This window comes from Aethalodelphis obliquidens, unplaced genomic scaffold (assembly GCF_003676395.1).
Source record: "Aethalodelphis obliquidens isolate GAN/ISIS:26980383/991018 unplaced genomic scaffold, ASM367639v1 scaffold25, whole genome shotgun sequence".
NCBI lineage: Eukaryota > Metazoa > Chordata > Mammalia > Artiodactyla > Delphinidae > Aethalodelphis > Aethalodelphis obliquidens.
In genome coordinates this window covers 9,349,410-9,370,262 of record NW_020837969.1, presented here as the reverse complement: position 1 = coordinate 9,370,262, position 20,853 = coordinate 9,349,410, and the positions used below count along the sequence as shown (strand labels likewise).

Here is a 20,853-nt window from a genome sequence, read left to right as displayed (position 1 = left end):
AACTGCTCACAGAGCTGGAGACTCCCGTGCTTCCTGAGGTTTCTGTGAAAGCAGGATGCCAGTACAGGGCAGCCCATTCACAGGCAGCCACCCACATAACATATGGCTGCTTCTAAATGAGCCACCTGTACTCTCCAAGGGACACCAGGTGACCACAAACAACATGTCACACTCAAAGGTGGACACTTCTTTCAGTTTTACTGACAAAAACAGATAGACACGCATACAGACATCCATTTACATAAAGGGACACCCTGAAGTACAATGAAATGAGTTCGGCCAACTGTACGGCACATTTAATTACAAAGAATGTAATTCAATTATTGTCGGAACATATTGCAAGACAGAGTGGTAGTTTTTCATTTTTCTTTTTTGCAGCAGAATTTAAAAAGTAACTTCTCTTTAAAGGTCTGTGTTCTTTGTTTGTTTTTGTCCAGGGATAATATGTCTAAAAAATAAAACTCAACATGTTTTTACGCTAAACTTTGAAAATCACAAATTGCTTAAAGTACCTTAACTATTTTAAGCATTTGATTAACTATTGTTGATTCTTTAAATTTTAGTTTATAGTCCTGAAGGATCTTCAGGGCCAAATGCAAAGTTAAGAAGAACTGAAATCCTTTACAATATATAATTATATAATTTGATGTAACCTGATAGCAAAACAGGGTAGAAATTAAAACCAGATTGAATATAGGTTTTGATAGCTTATGAAATTAAATATCAATATAAGTAGAGCCAATAACTAGAACAAGGTGGGAAATGAGAAACTTCTACGTGTATCTATCATAAATACCATAATTGAAATATATTGTAATATATTTGCATATTTTTAACAATAAGACACTTTCAATGATGATTTTTTAAAAGAAACTTGAGCATTCCTGTCAAATTGATTTATATTATTATTTTACCCATAGAAAAACTTTCAGATTTTTTTCCATATCGCTTAAGAAACACTAAATCCATTCAATGAAACGATGGGAAAATTGGAGGAGGACAATTAGGAACACATCAATAAGTTATTTTTAAAACAGTCGTTTACTAGTAGTATAACATATAATTTTAATGTCCAGTGTCTCAAACTCTATGATGTCTATGTTTGCATTTACTTGTTTTTATATGGCAATATGCAGATCGACATCATACTTTTTTTTACTTTAATAGAGAAATACAAGCTGATGCTCGTTTACTATTTTCACCCGTGGATCTCAGCGTCTACTATTTGCTTAGGAACCAAATGAACGGACTGGGCCCTGACTTCAGATGTGTGTCTCCATGAAGATGCACATGAACCTGAAGGGGAGGGAAGCAGCACATACAGAACACCTGCTCTGCACCACTCAGTATGTCAGGCACTTTCATCTACGCTCTCTCTCTTAATCCTGGAAATAATCTTAGAAAATCACAAGATCCTAAGCAAGACAGACTGGAGAGTTTGTCACAGCCGAAATAAATGGTGGCAGCACAGAGAAAGTCAAGCACACACGTCAAGCAGTGGAATAAGCACAGAATCAAGATGACGATTCCCGCTACAGAGGGTGTTCCCTCTGCAGCTTTTGAAGCGGTCCCTCCCTCTCGCGCTACTCGGTCTCCGTTCCAGGAGGAACTCCCCCCAGCACCGGATGTGCCCACCCCGGGGTCCTCCAGCCGTTCTCACTGAGACAGGAATGGGGGAACTAAGACACATCCTGACAAACTACAGAAGACGAGGTACCTAGTCTCTTCTCATCCGCTAAGGAAGGGTCACTTGATTTAGCCGAAAAAGGAATGAAAATCATTTTGAAAAGTCCCATGGGGGGCTTCATGATTCTTCACTCATAAAATAACTGTTACATTTTATTTTCCGCAGAAAATTTTCCACATTGGATCAAGAAACATGTCAAGTTTACCCACACCAAATGAACCTCACGCTAATCCCCAAGAGATTATACTGGAGGCAACATTTGACAAGAGTCCTGATTCCCCAAGGACTGTTCTTTCCTCTCTTTAGTTTGTGTTTCTACTCATGGCACAAAAAAAAAGTCTGGGAGGAAGGCAAAGTCACCCCTACTGGCTGATGTCTAAAGACCCCAAGGGGAAGAAGGTGAGTGACTGATGAATGAAAGGATCCCCACTGGAGAGAGGCTGAGAACATCGTAATCAGATGGCCAGGGGCCCGGGACGTGAGGACCAGTTGGAGAGGATGGAGGATCAGGGGAAATACTTGCAGAATACCGTCCTAGACTCAGTCCATCCTCGGATTCACGTCCCTTAGCCTGTCCTTTTCAGTTTCCAAGTGCTCACTATACAGAGTGACGCTTCTTTCTTTCTGCCCCCATATTGTGGAGATTTTTATAAGAAAAAGTAAAAGATTTACGAAAACACTTTGAGCCCTTCATAAGTACACTCTATAAATACAAAGGATTACCAATAGTACTTGGATTTATTGCTGCTGTTATTACTCACACGTTGTTACTTTTATTATTCTACAACAAATGCAATGTAATTGTCAAACCACATGCTAGAATGTTCCACCTCAAACAACGTGGTGAGGGCATCAATTCCTGATACGTGACAGCCACAACAAGACAACTGCTGGCCCATCACAGCAGAAGGAGGTAAGAATGCTGTTCCTCATTTTCTACAGCTCATTCTTTCAAGGACTGTCTGTGTGCGTGACTGCCGTCCATCAGCCTAACTGTGACTTGTCATTGCCAGCCCGTGTGCTCACCCAGCTCTCTCCTGGGACACTAGTAACATGAGCTACCTAACTTAGCTCCGGGCAGCCCCAAGCCCGGCTGAGACAGAACGGGCTCCTTGGGACTTCGCCACAGGGGCTGTGGAGCTTCACCTGCGCTAAGCATCACAGAGAGTTCAGGAGCAAAGCTCAGATGCATAAGAAAGCCAAGTGTGCAGTCAGATGATTCTGTGAGCCCACAAAGCCCATGGATGCACTGTCTTCCCAATCGGCATCACTTTCTTACCTCCTCACTCTTCTCAAAGATGCTCATGCTCCCCACTCCTGGAGATAATCTCTGACTCCATCTTTCCACTGCTCCCAAACCACTCACCCATGTCTTGCAAAAAACCTCCCTCCTGACCCTCACCTGCTGGTGCCCATCTTCCTCACCTCCTGCTGAGGGTCTGTCTGGCCTTCTAAGAGACTTCCTGGCGGGATCGCCTACAAGACCCAGGAAATACCCATCAATACCCATCTTGTCACACCCATGACAAGATCATTCTTGTCATGTCCTGTCACCCACCACTGCCTCAGCATGCAGGCTGACTGCCCAACTGTGCCCAAGTACTGCTCATCCTCCAAACCATGCTCATCCTCGAGGGTCAAGTTCAGAGCATTCCTGCTGGAGCTTCTAGCGATTCCTCCTGAGTTCTCTTCTTCCTCCCTGGATTTGCTGTGAATCCTACCACTAAACTTCTGGTCTTCGATGTTTTCTTGTGCATATAGTTTACTTTTCCATCTAAAACCTCACCTCCTTGAAGACAGGGATAGAATAGTGAATTCTGTTTACTGTATCACCTAAGTAAGCACACAAGTTAAAATAGAAACAGTGAATATATTTATTTACTATGATCCATTGATGCTTATTTTAATTCTAATTTGTTAGTAAGTGCCTTTGATTCAAATAAACCATTAGGCTTCTAATGATTTCCAAGTGTTATGAAAATACAAAATTCACTGCTTGTCCACATATAAAAAAATAGGTGAACTGGCTTTCAAAATCATGAATATAAATGCATGCCTTTTGAATTTTAATACTTTTCTGATTTTTACAAAATTTGGGAGGATTTAAAAATAGCTTTCAATAAAAAATATGCAGTTAGGAAAATTTCAGAATGCATTCAGCATTACTGAACAAACTTAGAATGGAGGGTAGACAGACACATTTCTCCATGAACGTTTTTTCCAAAGAGGGAATCCCATCAGTTCTCATTATACACCATTACCCTCTCTTAGGAAATGCTAGAATTTCCAGCTAAGTCCCGAACTGTTTTTATTACCGATCGCAACAGCAGTGAAACCTCCCTCATCTGTTCAAACTCAACCCTCAGAGCCATCCTCATGCCTTTCTTCATCTCATTTACAATCCACTTCATCATTGAGTCCTGGAAACTGAGGGTTTTAAAAAACATCTGTCATTTATATTTTTACCTTTACCACCTTGTTCTTACAGTCATTACATCAGAATTAGATCACACAATGTCCAATAAGTAAATTCTAACTTCACTTGCATCTACAATCAGTGCTATATATTGTAGCAAGATTAAAACCCTAACACCAAATATCAAGTGATGTCAAAGTGCCATTATCCATAAACAAAGTCTGCCTCTCTCCTACTATGAAATCCCCCCTTCCCCATTACCCAGGCTCATTAAACAGTAGCCACCGGGTCCAGGAATGTTGGCGTGGCTCTCTGGTCCTCTTACACTTCATGCCAGAGCCTTCAGTTACCCAATTGTTAAGGGCATTAAAGGGTAAACATTCTTAAGATAATCACAAGAAAACTTTCACACCACTTCCAACAGTTAAAATATCCTTCAATTTTTTCATAGAATTTCAGAACTGAGTGTCCAAAAACAACTACTTATTTACAAAAGACAAATATGGTCTGTGGTATGACAAATCCAACAGCTGGCTGGTGACAGACTCGGGACTCGTGCTCCTGGTCTCCAGAGACTCAGGAAAGTGTATGTTTCACCTCACATCTCACCATCAGGTTAAAATACTTGACAGTGCATGCACATTCCTGGAGTTTGTTACTGAATGGTGTTAAGTGTATCACTCTCAAGTCTTCGCAAATGTGAAGCTGAATATTCCAGATGTCTTTTTCATGTCCCCCAGGCTAACTGCCTAGTGTTGGAATTTGACACACATAATTCTTTCATAACAGTATTTTTTGGAATGTTTACTTAGTAAAAAACAAAATAACCTCTCATTTGATGATGCTGTGGAAATCTGAATAGCACTCAAATGTCCCTATGTCAAAATTCATGAAGTTGAGAAAACAATAATTTTGAATCTGAATCGATTTCACGCGTCTTTTCCTTTTAAAGAGTCATTAAGGATGCTATAATGCATGCAAGAAAAATCAAAATCAGACATAAAGTGACCCATGATCCATTACCCAGCACTTCCCTCCTGACAAGACATTGAAGTCTCTCTGAGATTCCTATCTTCCCATGAATGACTCTTTGCAAAAACAATGTATCTATGACTTTGACTAATACAATAATTATTGCTTTTTATTTCCCCTAAAGAAGAAGGGAAAAAATTCTGTCATCACTCTTCCCATAAAATGTTAAGATTTTATAGTATTTGGTGATATCACCTGTCAGCCTTCATCTTATTTCACACTCAAGTCATATGCTTTTAGTTTAATCCCTGTAATAAATCATTTATGTCACTCTTCTCTGAGTCCTTTTGTCTTTCTCAAAGAATTGGTGACCAACAATATATTTAACTCTGAAAGAGGAAAATAGATAGCAGTGTGTAGCAACTGTTAAATTGTCACAAAATATAAAGAATTATGAATTACAAAATTTTTTAAAAAGCCCACAAAACTAAACTTCATAGAAAATGATGAAAAGCTATGTAGAAGCGGTTCCTAGACCCACTGGCATGCAGGGGCTTTCACAGGGCTCGGAGGACCATGACGTGGGTCACCAGGGTGACCTGTGATACCAATTAGGCAACTCTCACATTGACACAGAAGCAAAGCATCTCATGGTTTCACTGGAATTTTTTTTTTTTCCACTGGAATTTTTAAAAAACACTGTAAACACTTATATTTTAGTCTTTGTGATGTTATACATGCTAAGAAGGGAGCAAGATGATGAAACACCCAGTTAGAAGGCAAGCAACCCAGCCTGTATGCCCATCTCTACCTCAAATTTGCTTTTGACATCGAGTAAGTTGATTAAGCATCACCTGTGTCACTTTCCTTTGTTAAAATATTCACAATATTTTGCCTTTTCCTCCCTGTGAAAAATGAATGCAGATTCATGTCCTGTGTTTACGGCAGCCTCTCCATGGGGTAGCCACAGGTAGGAGGGGTTTCAGTCTCCAGGTAAAGCAATGACTCAACCCTAAGCCTCACTTCTTAAAAATGCTATCAAGTTTGGCCTCAAGTATTTTCTTAATGATGTTTTACAAGAATTAAACATTTATTTGGATGTTTATCTAAAAATGTATCCATAAAAATAAAACTTTCTAAGGCAAACCATGAATTGTATGCTTGGATTGGGAACTGGGCACTGGTTTTTTATTCGCCATTCCCTGAGATGCTTTCCTCTTTCTAAAATGTCCACCTTGTTTTACAGTAAATACAGAGTTCTTTGTAGGGACTAACAGACTGCCTCTCTCTCTATTGGACTGCCTTTTCCACTGTGATATTTCCACTGAAAGCCATTCTATTTTGAAAAGTGTATTATATACAACATGATTCTATAGGCTTTCTTTTCTTGTAAAAGCAGAGTAAAAATGCAATTTTCAGAATTCTTACAAGAAGGTGTAAGCTTATAAAAAATGTATGGAGATGGCTTGATATTTTGATAGGGGAGCTTGCCAATAATGCAATCACATAAGCATATGGTCATATGCCAGTCACATAACTGACTTTAAACCGTTTTCTCTCTTTATTATACCATCCTTTTCATAGCACAATAAATTCTGAGTATACAGTTTAATTTTCACTTAATATATACACCTTTTAAAAATATCAGTTTGGGGCTTCCCTGGTGGCGCAGTGGTTGAGAGTCCGCCTGCCGATGCAGGGGACACGGGTTCGTGCCCCGGTCCGGGAAGATCCCACATGCCGCGGAGCGGCTGGGCCCGTGAGCCATGGCCGCTGAGCCTATGTGTCCGGAGCTTGTGCTCCGCAACGGGAGAGGCCTCAGCAGTGAGAGACCCACATACCGCAAAAAAAAAAAAAAAAAAAAAAATTAAAAATTACCTTTTTTTTTCTTCACAGGTGACAGTTGCTATGTAGTACTTGATTCATGGGCGAAGTGTTCCGGTGATAACCCCCAAACTAAAATAAATCTAACCTAGGTATAATAAAGTTAGAAGTACACAACTCATTTTTTTCTGGGAATAGACTTATTCACAAAATAACTGCCTATTATTTTATAACACTTATATAAAATTACCTACTAGTTAACTGTGGAAAAACAAATAATACTAATCACATTTTCCCAGCAGTTTTATCTGCTGAATTTAAAAACAATTTCTTGCTCCACAAACCTTTATTTACAAATTACACATTAATACTCTAGTATCACATAAGCAGACACCAGAGCAGCAAGATATGTTTGTCACAATTTTCATCTTCATTGAAATGAAATAAAAATCTGTTGTGTGGACTCACGTGCAAGCCGGTTATTTTCTGGACCCTATTCCATACTTTCCCCTGATTTGTAGCACGACTTTAAATAAGTTTTAAAACTAGTCATTGAACCAAACATTGTTTTGACATGACTTTCTAGAACATAAGACTGAAAATGTGATAAATGCTATTCTTGGAATAACATGGTAGGTTTTATTAGATAAACAGCAATGCTTGCACATATTACAACCACGACTTTCTGAGAAATTAGTGTATGTCTTTGCTATTTATAAACCTGGATTCAAGAACTTGCTTTTATAACTGCCACCTAGCTTGTACAGAATTTCCAAAATCTAGTTGTCAAAAAAAAAAAGCAGTTATGAAATGAACACATCATTGTGCACTTAAACCTCCTTCATAGTCAGGGAGGAAAAGGTATCAGAAGCATCTCTATCAGAAATAGGCAGATCTCACCACACACAAAAAAAAGTAATTATGTGAGGCGACGGTGGCATTAAACAAACCTTACGGTAATCATTTCACAATTTATACGTGTAGCAGATCATCACGCTGTACACCTAAACTTATTATGTGCCATTTATATTTCAGTAAAGCTGGGGAAAAAAACCCCAAAGAAATATGGCGACTCCTGATGTAACTGGGTGGTGATGGGTGGGAGGAGGGACACTCCCAAAATTACATCCACCCACTTAGGATGTCAACCAAGCCCGTAGATAACTAGCTCATTATCAAGCCATGATTTCAAGGTCTTCCAATTTCAGCTTCTGACTTAACTCTATTCTTTACCGTCAGCAGCTGTTTCCCGTAATTGATGGCTCACCCTGCCCGTGTATACTTCATGCTTGCAATATTTGTGACTTGTTTTGAAGCACGAAGGTGACAGTGCTCAGTATTTCATTATTGGCCTTGAGGATATATTCATATCCAGAGTCGTTCACTCATTTATAATAGCGTGTTTAATGCTGGTGTCATTTTAATTCTATCAGCATGTTAATAAAATCGAGATGACAGCTGCATAACTGTGGCTCTGGGCACTTATTTCCGCTTCCCAGAATATGTTGTGGGTGGTCCCAAATCAGTCAGTGCCAAATCACCCACCTCCGCCCCTTATCAGCTGGAGAAAACAGTGTGAACGGGGGGCGGGGATCCCTGAAGCTGGAAATGAGGGGCCATCCTGGGAAACGGACACAGTCTTTTCTCCCAGATTCCAGTTGTAGGGGACTTGGAGGTTTCTCTAGTCTAGGTGCTTATCTTAGATAATTCAGGGTTGGGTGCAGGGTGACCATTTCAAGACACTGAAGAATGGAAATTAACCAGCCGTGAGAGATTTGGCTGTGGGGAAAGCGAAATCCTAGTTTTCCTGTCCCCAAACAGAACACCATCATCTGCAAATTATGCAGCCCAGGCGCTGGGCAGGTCTCTGGACTCCAGGCTGTGTGCTTTCTGTTCGCAGAGCTGCCTAGTGCAGCTGCGGAGGGCGTGCCCCGAGGCCCTGACTTGCCAGGATAAGCACTTCCCCTCCTTTGTAAACAATAATACGCACAAAGGGGCCTTATGGACCAGTGGCGGCTGTCCTTCAGGTCTGCATGCTCACCTCCAGCCTCTTAGTTCTTTGAAACGTTCTTCCTCATCTATCCCCTCAAGCTTCTTTTCCTTCAGCGTTTTAGAGATGCCCCTGACCGTGGGTTCCCCACTCTACAGTCTATATTATAAGAGTCTGAAACAGAAAAATGAGGCTTGCGACAGCCAGGGGCGTTAAGTCACCCCAGGAAAGCTAGCAGTCTGCCTCCTGAAGGATGACTTTGTAGGATCAGACACCTAGTTCTGTACCCAAAAGAGATTCATCTCATGGGGGACTCCAGTGACTTAAGCACAACGCCAGAATTCCAATTCCCTAATTGAAAACAATGAATGGATTCAGTCCATGTACTGGAATCCCTATGTCAACACAAATAAGTCACTCTCTTCCTACTGGCAGAGCCACACTGACACCCCAGTCACACTGAGAATACTGCCTGATAACCACAGAATCAGAGCAAGGGACTTTAGTTAAATAAAGCCAGTGGACCTGAAGGGAGGGCAGCCTAATTAGTCCACCTCCACCACAGCACAGGTTTCCCGGGGGATAAGACTCCAGCATCTACTTGCTTAGTCTTCTGTGTCAAATACATCTTGAGGGGTTACCAAAGAATTTCCATTTTTAAGGTCCGTCTATCTGTTCTTCTGTGACTACTGACTACCCCACACCACCCTCCCAAGGCATCCCTTCTTTTTCTTTTTGTTTTTAAAAGATATTTAGTATTTCAATCTGACCACTCCATTTATAAGTAAAAATAAGTCCATATTTCTGCTCTGTCCCATTATGTGTGTTATTGTAGAAGTCAGCAAGTAGCTTTTCTCCTTCACTCTCAGGTCACTCGTGGGTGGCAAGAGCACAGACAGAGCTGTTTGGGGCTGTTATCATCCTCTCCTTTCAATCTCACACTTGCATTAATTTCATTCCTCCAATATTATTAATGGCTCTGCCTTAATGTTGACCAATACCCCTGATCAGCTTTCAGTGGCTTCCATAATCAGGTTCCCGCAGCTCATTTGTCTTCCTTTTTCTCCTCATCATGCATCTTCCACTCTATTCAGACTTTCATATTCATTATCTCATGAGTTCCAAGATCATACTCTACTCTCCGCATGCATCTTTACTCAAATCTGCCTCCTTCCAGGCAAATCTAGGTCAACTCAATTATCATTTGTTAAGTGACTATGGAGGTGATACAAAAGTGAGCAAGTTAAGATTACTCCTCTTGAAAACCTCACCCCTTCTGTTAGTAAAAACAAAGGATTAGAGACAAAATGCATGGGGTAGGGATCATGGGAGAGGCAGGTGATTCTGCTCCAGAAATCTGGAGCAGAGCAGCCTTTATACAGAAACTGGCATTTAACTGCAATCTTAAGGGATGAGTCAAAGGCATCTAGCAGGAAGGAAAGAAAATTCTGGAGGCCTCTAGGGTGATTCCAGCTTTCAATGATCTCTCATTGCTCTGGAAAATTATATTTGCCATCATCACAAATAAATAAATATAGTATGTGTCATATATATTTCTAACTCTTGGGGTACTAGGATCACATACTATCATCGAGGAGCTATAGTTTCTTTGGAGAAAAAGAGCAAACTCATATAAAAATGAAATGTATTGGGGTCAAATACAATACCTTAAGGGCCAGAATCAAAGGATTTTCATCTTTGCATCAACGTAGTGCATCAGGAGATGGATACATTACGGTCACACGTATCAGCTTGCGCCCTGAACCCCCTGCTGACTCATCCCATAGTTGAGAACATGAAGGTGCAGCCACATTTCCACGGACCAGTGTTTCACAAGTGCTGCACGTGACTATCCTAAGTCATTTATCTGTGGACGGGAACCGTGGCTTTTGCCTTCTGTTTCAATATAGTGCTAAGCATTCAGTACACAAATAATACACGGTACAGTCATTGATCGAGCAGCACACAGACACACCGAGATGGCGCAGAGAAGGTGAATAGAGTTCTTTTACGAAACTCCCAAACAGTAAGAATTTTTGTTCAGGTGTGACTGGTGTTTTGCTTGCTCCTCTCTACTTAAATCAGTAAGAGTGACAACCAGAAAGTCCTGTGGGAAACTGTTTCTGAAGAGTGACTGTTCTGGGAACATCCCTGTGGAACTCGAAAGGGGTCAGTATATTTTTTAAAGAATTCTGAATTCAACAGGGAATTTTTTTTTAAATTTCCGGAACTACTTTTCGGTAAAAATATTTGCTGAAATATTTAGAAGACATAGCAATCCACTGTCAATATGATTTTTCCTGGTATTTAAGAGCTTTACAATCACTGGGATAACAAAAAAAAAAAGAAAAGAAAGGCTTATGTTAAATAAGGTGAAACTCTTATTGGCCTGAGACAGCTCTGCAGAATCTTAGTGCTCCATGGAATACAGCTTGAATAACAATGATCCAATCTAAGCTTTTAATATTATAGATCAGACATCTGTGCGAGGTACAGAGGGGAATAAAAAATGAACACCCATTGTCCCTGATCTAAAAGAGCCTATGGGTTATGCTTCCACTTGACATAATTGTAGGCTCAGAAGACTACCAACTGTTATGAAAATGGACAAATCTGTAGTAAAAAGCAGTGTTTTCCAATAGAGGCAAACTTTTCCAGTTGTATGTTTTTCTAACCTACCACTCAGAAATCAGCAGTTGCTTAAAAAATGTTTACTAATATGTTTATTCCTACTTGTCCCAAAGATGCCTGGCTTTTCTTCCTTGCCAATGCCTTTACATATATAAATATCAGTCAATAAATATGGAACTCATCAAAGTGGGATCATCTAAAATATTTGAAAATAAGGTCATCAACAGTTCTGGCCCTTGTTTAGAAGACCTGGATTGGCTCCCAGCTATAACACCCCATAGGTAAAAGCCTCAGCAAACCACTTACAGATTTGGAGACTGAGTTTCTAACTTACAAAGAAGAGAAAAAGGAGCTATTTACCGAGACCCAGAATTGCCAAGATGGTAAAATTAGAAGGTATTGGGTAGTACGCTCTAAATATTAGAGGATATACAAAATGATTTGTACTCATTTGAAAAACTTCAAGATGTTTATTAAGCTATATATTTACTCTGTTGACTTTTTCTAATCCACTTGTGTGTAGATTAATTACGGATTTGAAACATTTAAATATGAATGTTTCCTTCAGTAATGCAATTAACCAGCAAGAGGCAATTACAAAAGTCTTCTGAAAATAGTTGAAAGTGCCTTCAAATAGGCTTAAGCTTTAATAATTGGCTGAAAACATTTTACAGCCATTCATTATTTCCAAACCATCTTTTAGAGATGAAGATTTGATTCAGGTATTCAACCACATCGTGGGAGCGTGGGATTTCTTAAACTTAATTACCGAGTGTTTAAACCTAAGAATTTAATGTGAAGTCAATAATATTTTGATTATAGCCATCAGCACCATCAGTGCTATATTACAAATATCTTTTTCCATCTGGCAGTGTGTTCCAGCTCCAGGACAATCCTGGAAACAAGACTTGCACCTGGGTAGCATCTGTGTTATTGCAGGTAGAGGAAAGAGGAAAAACAGGCAGAAAAGATAGTTACTCCCATCAAATTGATTATACTAAGAGCTACATAACTGGAAACCGTCACCAACATTTCTTTCTTCTTCTTTTAGAAAGTCTGTGCTGTTATGTTATAAAAATAAAATCCAAATAATTGGAAAGTGCCCATAAACACATCCACAGCTTCAAGGTTTCTCAAAGTTACTCAGAGAAATGCGAGGAGCAGTAAAGGTCCTCACAGTCTGGAGGGTGCCATGGAGAAACAGTGACAACCATCACATGCTGTCTAGTAGGGGCTGAGGATAGCGCATGGAAGCAACTCTTTTTAAAAAAAAAAATCTTTATTGGAGTATAATTGCTTTACAGTGTTGTGCTAGTTTCTGCTGTATAACAAAGTGAGTCAGCTCTATGTATACATATATCCCCATATCTCCTCCCTCTTGCGTCTCCCTCCCACCCTCCCTATCCCACCCCTCTAGGTGGTCACAAAGCACAGAGCTGATCTCCTTGTGCTATGTGGCTGCTTCCCACTAGCTATCTAGTTTACATTTGGTAGTATATATAAGTCCATGCCACTGTCTCACTTCACCCCAGCTTACCCTTCCCCCTGCCCATGTCCTCTAGTCCATTCTCTGTGTTTGTGTCTTTATTCCTGTCCTGCCCCTAGGTTCATCAGAACCTTTTTTTTTAAATTTTTTTAGATTCCATTTATATGTGTTAGCATACGGTATTTGTTTTTCTCTTTCTGACTTACTTCACTCTGTATGACAGACTCTAGGCCCATCCACCTCACTACAAATAACTCAATTTTGTTTCTTTTTATGCCTGAGTAATATTCCATTGTATATATGTGGAAGCAACTCTTCTTGACGAGGGAAGGTGGGCATGATACACAAAGGAAGCTACAACCTCTAATTTCAATCCCATCACACGTTTTTAGGGCATGTGGACTTTCTTCACTGCCATTTGGAAAATAAAGGGGATGTAAGAATTCTGGAAACAGTCCTGTAACCCCCATCTCACTGATAAATAAATAAAGCGACTATAAATTCCAGCAGGCTTGAATTTGCACTGCCATGAGAGGAGAGGAATGAGTGCTCACAAATTAAGAATTACTCTCCTTGGAAATCGTCAGAGGGAAAACAGGACGCGGTAACTACGGCTGAAAAAGTCCTGCAATGTAACGTAGAAGTCTAACATGATACCTTTCCTAGGAAGTAGCTGTGAGCTTAGCAACCTCCACACTTGGGCGGCCCTGAGGATAAGGTCGTGAAGATGCACAGAGGAGAGAGGACAGCTCTCGGGCCAAGGTTTTAGCTCTTTGCTTACAAGCCATTGGAAGAAGCACGATTTGTCAGATAGGCCAAAGCAACAATGGAGGGGGACCCAGGTGTGCATCACAGGAAACTCAGAAAGGCGCCTAGAGCTTTCACATTGTCTTCCTTCTCATGTGCCCATGTTCCTCTAAGGCTGTAAGACCAGTATAAAAACTGGGAGGCGTGTGTTGACACATCCGAGTAATAAATTAAAAATTGATGAGCATTTGATGGAAAACCCGCAGTAGAAGAAAAAGAGATCATGGCGGTTTACATTTTATCTGTAATCAAAGCAAACTGGTTTGACAAGAACTCTCTGAAACCTTTTTGAGGATGAAATTCTCCAAAGTAGAATCCTAGTAAACAAAAGTTGTAATTATAAATTTATTTGGTAATATAACTGCTAGTAATTTATTTGTACATGATATAATTAGGATGCTTTCAATTCGCGGAGTCTTTTAAATGGTTATATTCATGAAAGTGAAATGTGGGTTTTCTCATCCTGTCCATGGGACTATAATTCTATTTTTGTCAAAAGGATTATAATTCTTCAACTGTAATTTCACCTACCAAGGGGGATTTGAGGCAATTAATCCTCCTTTAAGGCACCTGGGTTAGCTTTATGTCTGGGATAGTTATTGTATTTTTCAGGGCTTCATTTGTTTATCTGTCAAATAAAGGAATCAGTCTTGATAATCACTAATAGACTTTCATGCTCAAAAATCCGAAATTTTTAATTTCTTATGTCATGGTATTTGGTATCACAAAGATTTTTAATCATCGGGTTGGTGAAGGATTGGACTGTCTTGTATATTAGCTAATTTATTACTTAATTTTAATTAATAACCTATACCAAATAACTATATTTTTTACTTTATTTTTCTGGAACTAAAAATGTTGAAAATGACAGTTATCACACGTCCAACTTCTCTTTGTGAAAGAACAATTCCTTCTCCTCCTTTGTTTTACCCTCCTCTGTCTTCTTCACATTCATCTTTTTTTTTAAAAAAGGCATTTTCCATATTGATTTATATTAATTATATTAATGGAGGGGGCACTAAGAACACGGCTTAAAACTGTGAGCTACAGACCGAATCCTGGTTCCACTGACTCAGACAGCTGGTATCCTGGACACACACTCCAATTACTTGTGTTTAGTTTTCTCAGGAGGAAATGAGTTGTGATAAGAAAGCACTTACAACATAGGGTATATATACACACACACACCCCCCTATATGTGTGCGTGTGTGTATCTATATGTATAAATTATTATATTTTACACACATGTAATCTATTTTACATAATGTATGGAATCTAATATGTGTATGTATAGATAGATATAATAGAAAAGTATTGATGTGTTGCAGGCATTCAAGGACTATTACTATTAATTATATCATTCATTTTAAGTATTTCATATATTGTCTATGAATTTTTGTCAATGTGCATTAAATCACACAATAATTTTAACCCTAATATCTCTTTAAGTCAAGCATTTTTTTTTTTGCGGTACGCGGGCTTCTCACTGTCGTGGCCTCTCCCGTTGCGGAGCACAGGCTCCGGACGCGCAGGCTCAGCGGCCATGGCTCACGGGCCCAGCCGCTCCGCGGCATGTGAGATCTTCCCGGAGCGGGGCATGAACCCGCGTCCCCTGCATCGGCTGGTGGACTCTCAACCACTGCGCCACCAGGAAAGCCCAACCCTAATATCTCTTAAATGTCATAACATTTTCTTTTCAGGTACAGTCATGTTATGAAAATACTAATACTTCTAAATAAACACGTTTCAAACTCTTACTTCTGATAATGTGTTTAAATTTACTGCCCGCTCAACAGTGCACAGAATTAAACAGCAATCCAAAACACAGGACGGGGGCCAGGAAAAAAATCGATATTTAAAATGTATCATATCAGCAAAGTAACAGATGTATCCTGAGAAAATAAAAGTAAAATGAAACGATTAAGTCGTATGGCACTTACTAGTATAGGTGAGCTGAAAACCCTGGTCAGTGTCAGACCCATTGGAGTTGAACTCCAGCCACAGGTGGTTGGAGGTGCTGTTCAGGATGAGCCCCGTCAGCTCATTTTTAGTGAAGGCCCCCAGCGGACGTGATGAACTATCTCTTCCATCGTAGACCTGAGGAGAATTCACAGCACGAATCCCCTTATCAATTAATTCTGTTTGTATGTTAGCAATTTTGTACGTTAGCAATTTTAACAAGAAATCCAAATTTTCAAAGATTATGGTTTTATACAGTAATTTAAAAAGTGACACAGTTTATAGAAAGCTGAGTGGATGGAAGACACTGGCAAACAATCTTTTTTCTTTAAGTTTTATCTTTACCGTTAACATTAAAGACAAAAGATTCCATTTGTGCCCAGATCATTTTATCTGCATCAAGCTGAACATTCTGTGTTTATTTAAAATGAAATCATCATGTATTTGCATTTCCAGGTTGCATGGTCCACCTTTGTAAGCCTGGCACTTACAGAGGTTGGAAGGATGTGTCATAGTTCAGTGTGAATGTCTCCTCCTTCATCCAAATGTGTTACAAGTCGAGGTGCTGAAACCTTGTCACATTTTGTAGCCCCTGAGCCTGCAGTGACTTTAGTTTTGAATTTGTTGTAGCAAAGGAATACTGTCATGTCCGATATCAGAGAGAGAGGTCATCTTGCTCTGAAGCATTGTGACTGACTCCATTTTCACAGGTGGTTGTACAGCCTGGGTGGATACCCCGAACATTTGGAAGACAAGTGGACCGGGCTTGGTTCTGAGCAAACATCACGGGTAAGGGACACGAAGTGATGACTTCCCAGGTGCACACTGGGAGTGCAGGGTTGCCAATCACATTCCCCCAGTGGAGACTGCGTCAGACAGTTTTAAGGCGTGGGCATTGGGGGGCGTCCCACAGTACACGTTCCTAATGCCAGAGCAAACAGCATTCACGTTCTAGGAGAATTTAGTTTTGAGCCCCTCACACCCCCGCTAAGTGGTCAAGACTATAATGCTTCGTGGCAAAGGTTCATCCATTTGCCTCTTGAAACCATTGCAATGGTTCATGGCAAGGAACTGCTGGTATGGATAAGGGCTTTTTAGAAGAAAGAATGAAAATGTATCACATCACACTGGAGAACATCCAGTTCTTTTTGATAAAAGATATCTTATCTAAATAAAGTATATCAAAGCCCCTGGTAGCCTCCCCCATATCTGCCTATTTCTCTCACTTCTTTTCCTTCTCACACAGATTAATTCTTACTTTTCTTCTCCTGCTCTTCTCTAATGCATATGTAAACCATGAATGCTGCTTGACAGACTTACAAATTCATACTCCTAAATGGAGAAAACACATTTAGAAGGATTACTTTAATGGATCATTATTTGATTTCATTTTAATTAAATATGCATATGCTCGAGTAGGAAAATCAAATACCCTATAACTTCTCATGCAAGCTAGCAACAGGCTAGTGTAGGAAAAATCATTGTTTGGCTTAACATAGATTCATTCGATAGTGAGGTTGCTGGCACCCAGATTATAAAGAGTTTTAGAATCCAGAGCATGCTGGCTCAAAAGTAAAGTGTCCAGGCCTCTCCAGCAAGGTCTTACGTTACTCCACATGCCATGTAATTCTCTGTGATTCATAGAAATCCATGGAGATGAGGGGGCATTAAAGGAAATCAACACACACTTAGGCTCGGTCCTCAAAGCTCTGAAGCATCTTCCACTGTCACCTCCACTGGTCTTAGCTTGTTTGAGTGCTTCTCCAAGATTTAATAGCTTACATGGACAGCATCTAGCTCCAGGATCCTCATAGCTAGACCACTAAAAATGAACCATTGCCACACTGAATTATTAAGCATCTCTGGAAGAGTAATTCTGTCTTGTTTATCTGCATCACCAGCAGTTAGCACTGGGCTTGACAGCAGAAATCTCTGAACGAAAAAGTAACTGACTAGTGGGGATATTATGTTGTCAGCTCTCGCAAGGTGAAAATCTGGATTCATGCTTCTCATGTATCACAAATGACAACCCAGATAGTATTGGAAGGCAAAAGACTTGACGTTTACTTCCAATTAAATTAGTAACAAGCGATTTTAGTTCAGCACAAAACCTCCTAGTTGTATATCCTCATCTACAAGCAGCTGGGATCAAAGTGTCCCTTTCAGTCATTAGGAAAAGGTTCCTTGGGTCATATGTTAATACAAGGCTATGCCTATTTGCACTACAGACCCTCCTTGGAGCCTGGCACATAATAAATGCCATATGCTCCGAGTGGAATAGCCAAGAGAGCAGATAAGCACAGATTAGAAAACATCACAAGGAATTCTGGAATGACAATGCTGAAAGGACTGGGGAAATCATCCCCACTTTTACAGGAGTTATACCTGAGGGCTCTGTTTCCAGAACTAACCTCGCTTTCCATTACGTATCCCTATCATGACACTCTCCTTAGAGCTGTATTTCTCTTACACGGTGTTTCCACATGAAACAAGCAAGCATCACGTTTATGCGGGGGAGGGTGTGTACATAAACTCTGGTCTCTGTTAATGGATCACACTACGTGTGCGGGATTATGCTCAAAATTCAAGGTAGTCCCACTTGAAATGTTTTTAACCTTTTGATATTTATTAGCATACTCAATAAAAGGTATGTCTGCACAGCATCTAGGTTTTTCAGATGATTGACAGTTTCTCTGCAAGTAAAGGTGGTAAGCAAGATGTTTTTTGATTTTTTGTTATAATCAACAAGTTTAAACAGCACGCAATCACAAATGAAAATGATTTGCTTCCTTCCATTCCAGTAATATGTATCAGTGTATATTTAATCCAGTGTCTCTAGTCACTCGCCTGCACCAAAGTATGGTTAATTGTTCCATAAAAGTTTGCCTTAAAGGCTTACTGATGTCTAAATTTGAAAGAATTCAGAAAACAGTTCTTTGATGCAAATTTAACTTTTTTCAGATCAGTGAGGATGTACTAGTTTCATACCTGAAAATCACTTCTTAATTACAGCGACTCATACTGCCAGCACGAGCTTTCAAAAGACTATTACAATGAAAGAACAACTAGAATAAAACCTCTCTCCTAAATTGTGACCTTGAAGCATAGTCAAAGGTGGACTTGGAGGAAGTGATGAGCACTTGAGTCTGGAAGCTTCTATTGACCTGTGCACATAACGGAACCTACCAGCGACCCCACTTTATCCACTGTGCAAACAGAGGACACACCTGGAGGGCACTAAGTTCCCCTCTTAGCAGGCTCTTTGCATAGCTTCTTAATGCTCACAGCTTCAAGTGAGTCACATCTACTGCATCTGAGATGGAGCACTGTGTGTGTCCATGTAGATGCACATATGACTGAAAAACCCTAGAACTTTAGAAACGGGATGAGATGTGTCCCTCTCTTGCCATAAACAAGCCGTGTGGCCTGGACAAGTCGCTTACTTCCCAGTGGAACGAGCAGGTGGACGGGCTGGATGACGGCCAGTGTTGGTCTTTGTTGCTCAAAGCCACTCTCTTTCAAGGCCCTGAGGCTCGGGCTACAAGTGCCAACTACTCAGCCCCTAGAGCCAGGGAGGTCCCCAGGTTCCTGAAATAGTCACAGGAGAGGTGGAAACTATTTCAGAAGTCTTAGAAGTTTGGGGGCATTTGCAGTTGGAGCTCAAGGCAAGACCTGGGTGCCCCTTGAATCCGTCCCCCTGCCTGTTTCTCTGGAGTCCATCTGGAATGTGAGTGGTGTGCTCCACCTGGAGCAGTTCCCCGAGGCTCTGATGCTTTGAGTCATCTACTGCACTGACCCTTGATGCTGGTCCCATGCCTAGCACACCTCGGAGTCCTGTGAACACAGCTCTGACTGGTTGAGTGAGATTCTGCCTCATCCTGGCTTGGCTTCTCCACATCAACCCTGCTTTGTGGTCCAGCAACAGTGGCAGGGCTTGAGTTTACTCTCACATCAAAATCCTTCTAGCTCTGAAGGATGCTCTGTCATGATCACATTTACAAATCAAGAGCGACTGTAGAAAGGGTTGGTCTGGGGATCCTGCAAGTTTTTTTTACAATTATTAGTATGTGCTAGGAACAATGCTAGAAATATGTATCTATATTATTTAATCCTCAGAACATCACAAAAAGGTAGGTACCATTGCATGTTTTTACATATAAGAAAAATAAGGCTTAAAAATGTTAAATAATATCTCTAAAATACACAACTAATAAATTTTAGATTCAGGATTATAGACTTAGGTATTTCAAAGTCCACATACACATGATACTATAGGCCACCTTCTCAAACCAGCTGGATAAACAAATTGGGAAAATATGTGTATATATAAAGATACGTTAATATATGTATGTATCTACGTATATAGATGGATCAACATTATATTTATTCCTTGAGAAGGAAAGATGGAGTCCTATTAAAACAGATGTTTTTTACCTTTAGAATATCTCCTTCAAACAGCTGGAAGCTTCGTGCTCTGAGATGGATCCCCTTGCCAGCTTCTGTTTCAATTTTATAGATACACTCATGGTTATTATCATAATTTGATGGGAAATTTGGAGACAGTAATGTTCCTTCATTTCCTTTGACACTTGCTCCACATTCAGCTAAAATAAATAGGACATTAAAAAAAGAAAGAGGATTCAAAAGCGGAATTATTGATTTCAATAAATAAAAACTTTTAAATCATGACAGCCCTCTTTTCTCTCAATGTATCTGCTAGCACCATATTGTTTTTATAGATTAGCGACTTCCTTCTACTGTTTTATCCACTGGACAGGAAAGATACCCCCATTCATCCTATTTTCAAGATTTTATTTCTTTTAATAGAATGCATCTTACTCCTAACTTACAAAGAATTCTAGAATAAAATAGGTATGCCCGAGCACTTTGGCTGTATCACTCGCAGTCACCTCTCTGTGCCCCATCTCTGCTTCATGAAGCATCCCCGCCAATTCCAATGTGCTGACTCGACAGTTATGTCCATGCAGTTTTCCCACGTTGGTATTCTGTGGCCTCAACCTGGATGCATTTAAAGGGGATTCTAGCCGTGGACCAAACCACTGAGTCCCCTGCTACTGTCT

At 40.1% G+C, this 20,853-nt stretch overlaps 1 protein-coding gene across 1 annotated transcript in view; it reads right to left on the bottom strand.

The window, feature by feature from the left end:
- Positions 1–20,853, bottom strand: part of CSMD1 (CUB and Sushi multiple domains 1) — a 1,488,158-nt gene that overhangs the window by 261,050 nt on the left and 1,206,255 nt on the right. The window contains exons 23-24 of the mRNA XM_027123007.1: positions 20,207–20,376; positions 15,754–15,910 (exon numbers count right to left, since the gene is read on the bottom strand). Coding sequence (XP_026978808.1) covers positions 15,754–15,910; positions 20,207–20,376 — 327 coding nt within the window. The remainder of the gene's footprint in view (positions 1–15,753; positions 15,911–20,206; positions 20,377–20,853) is intronic.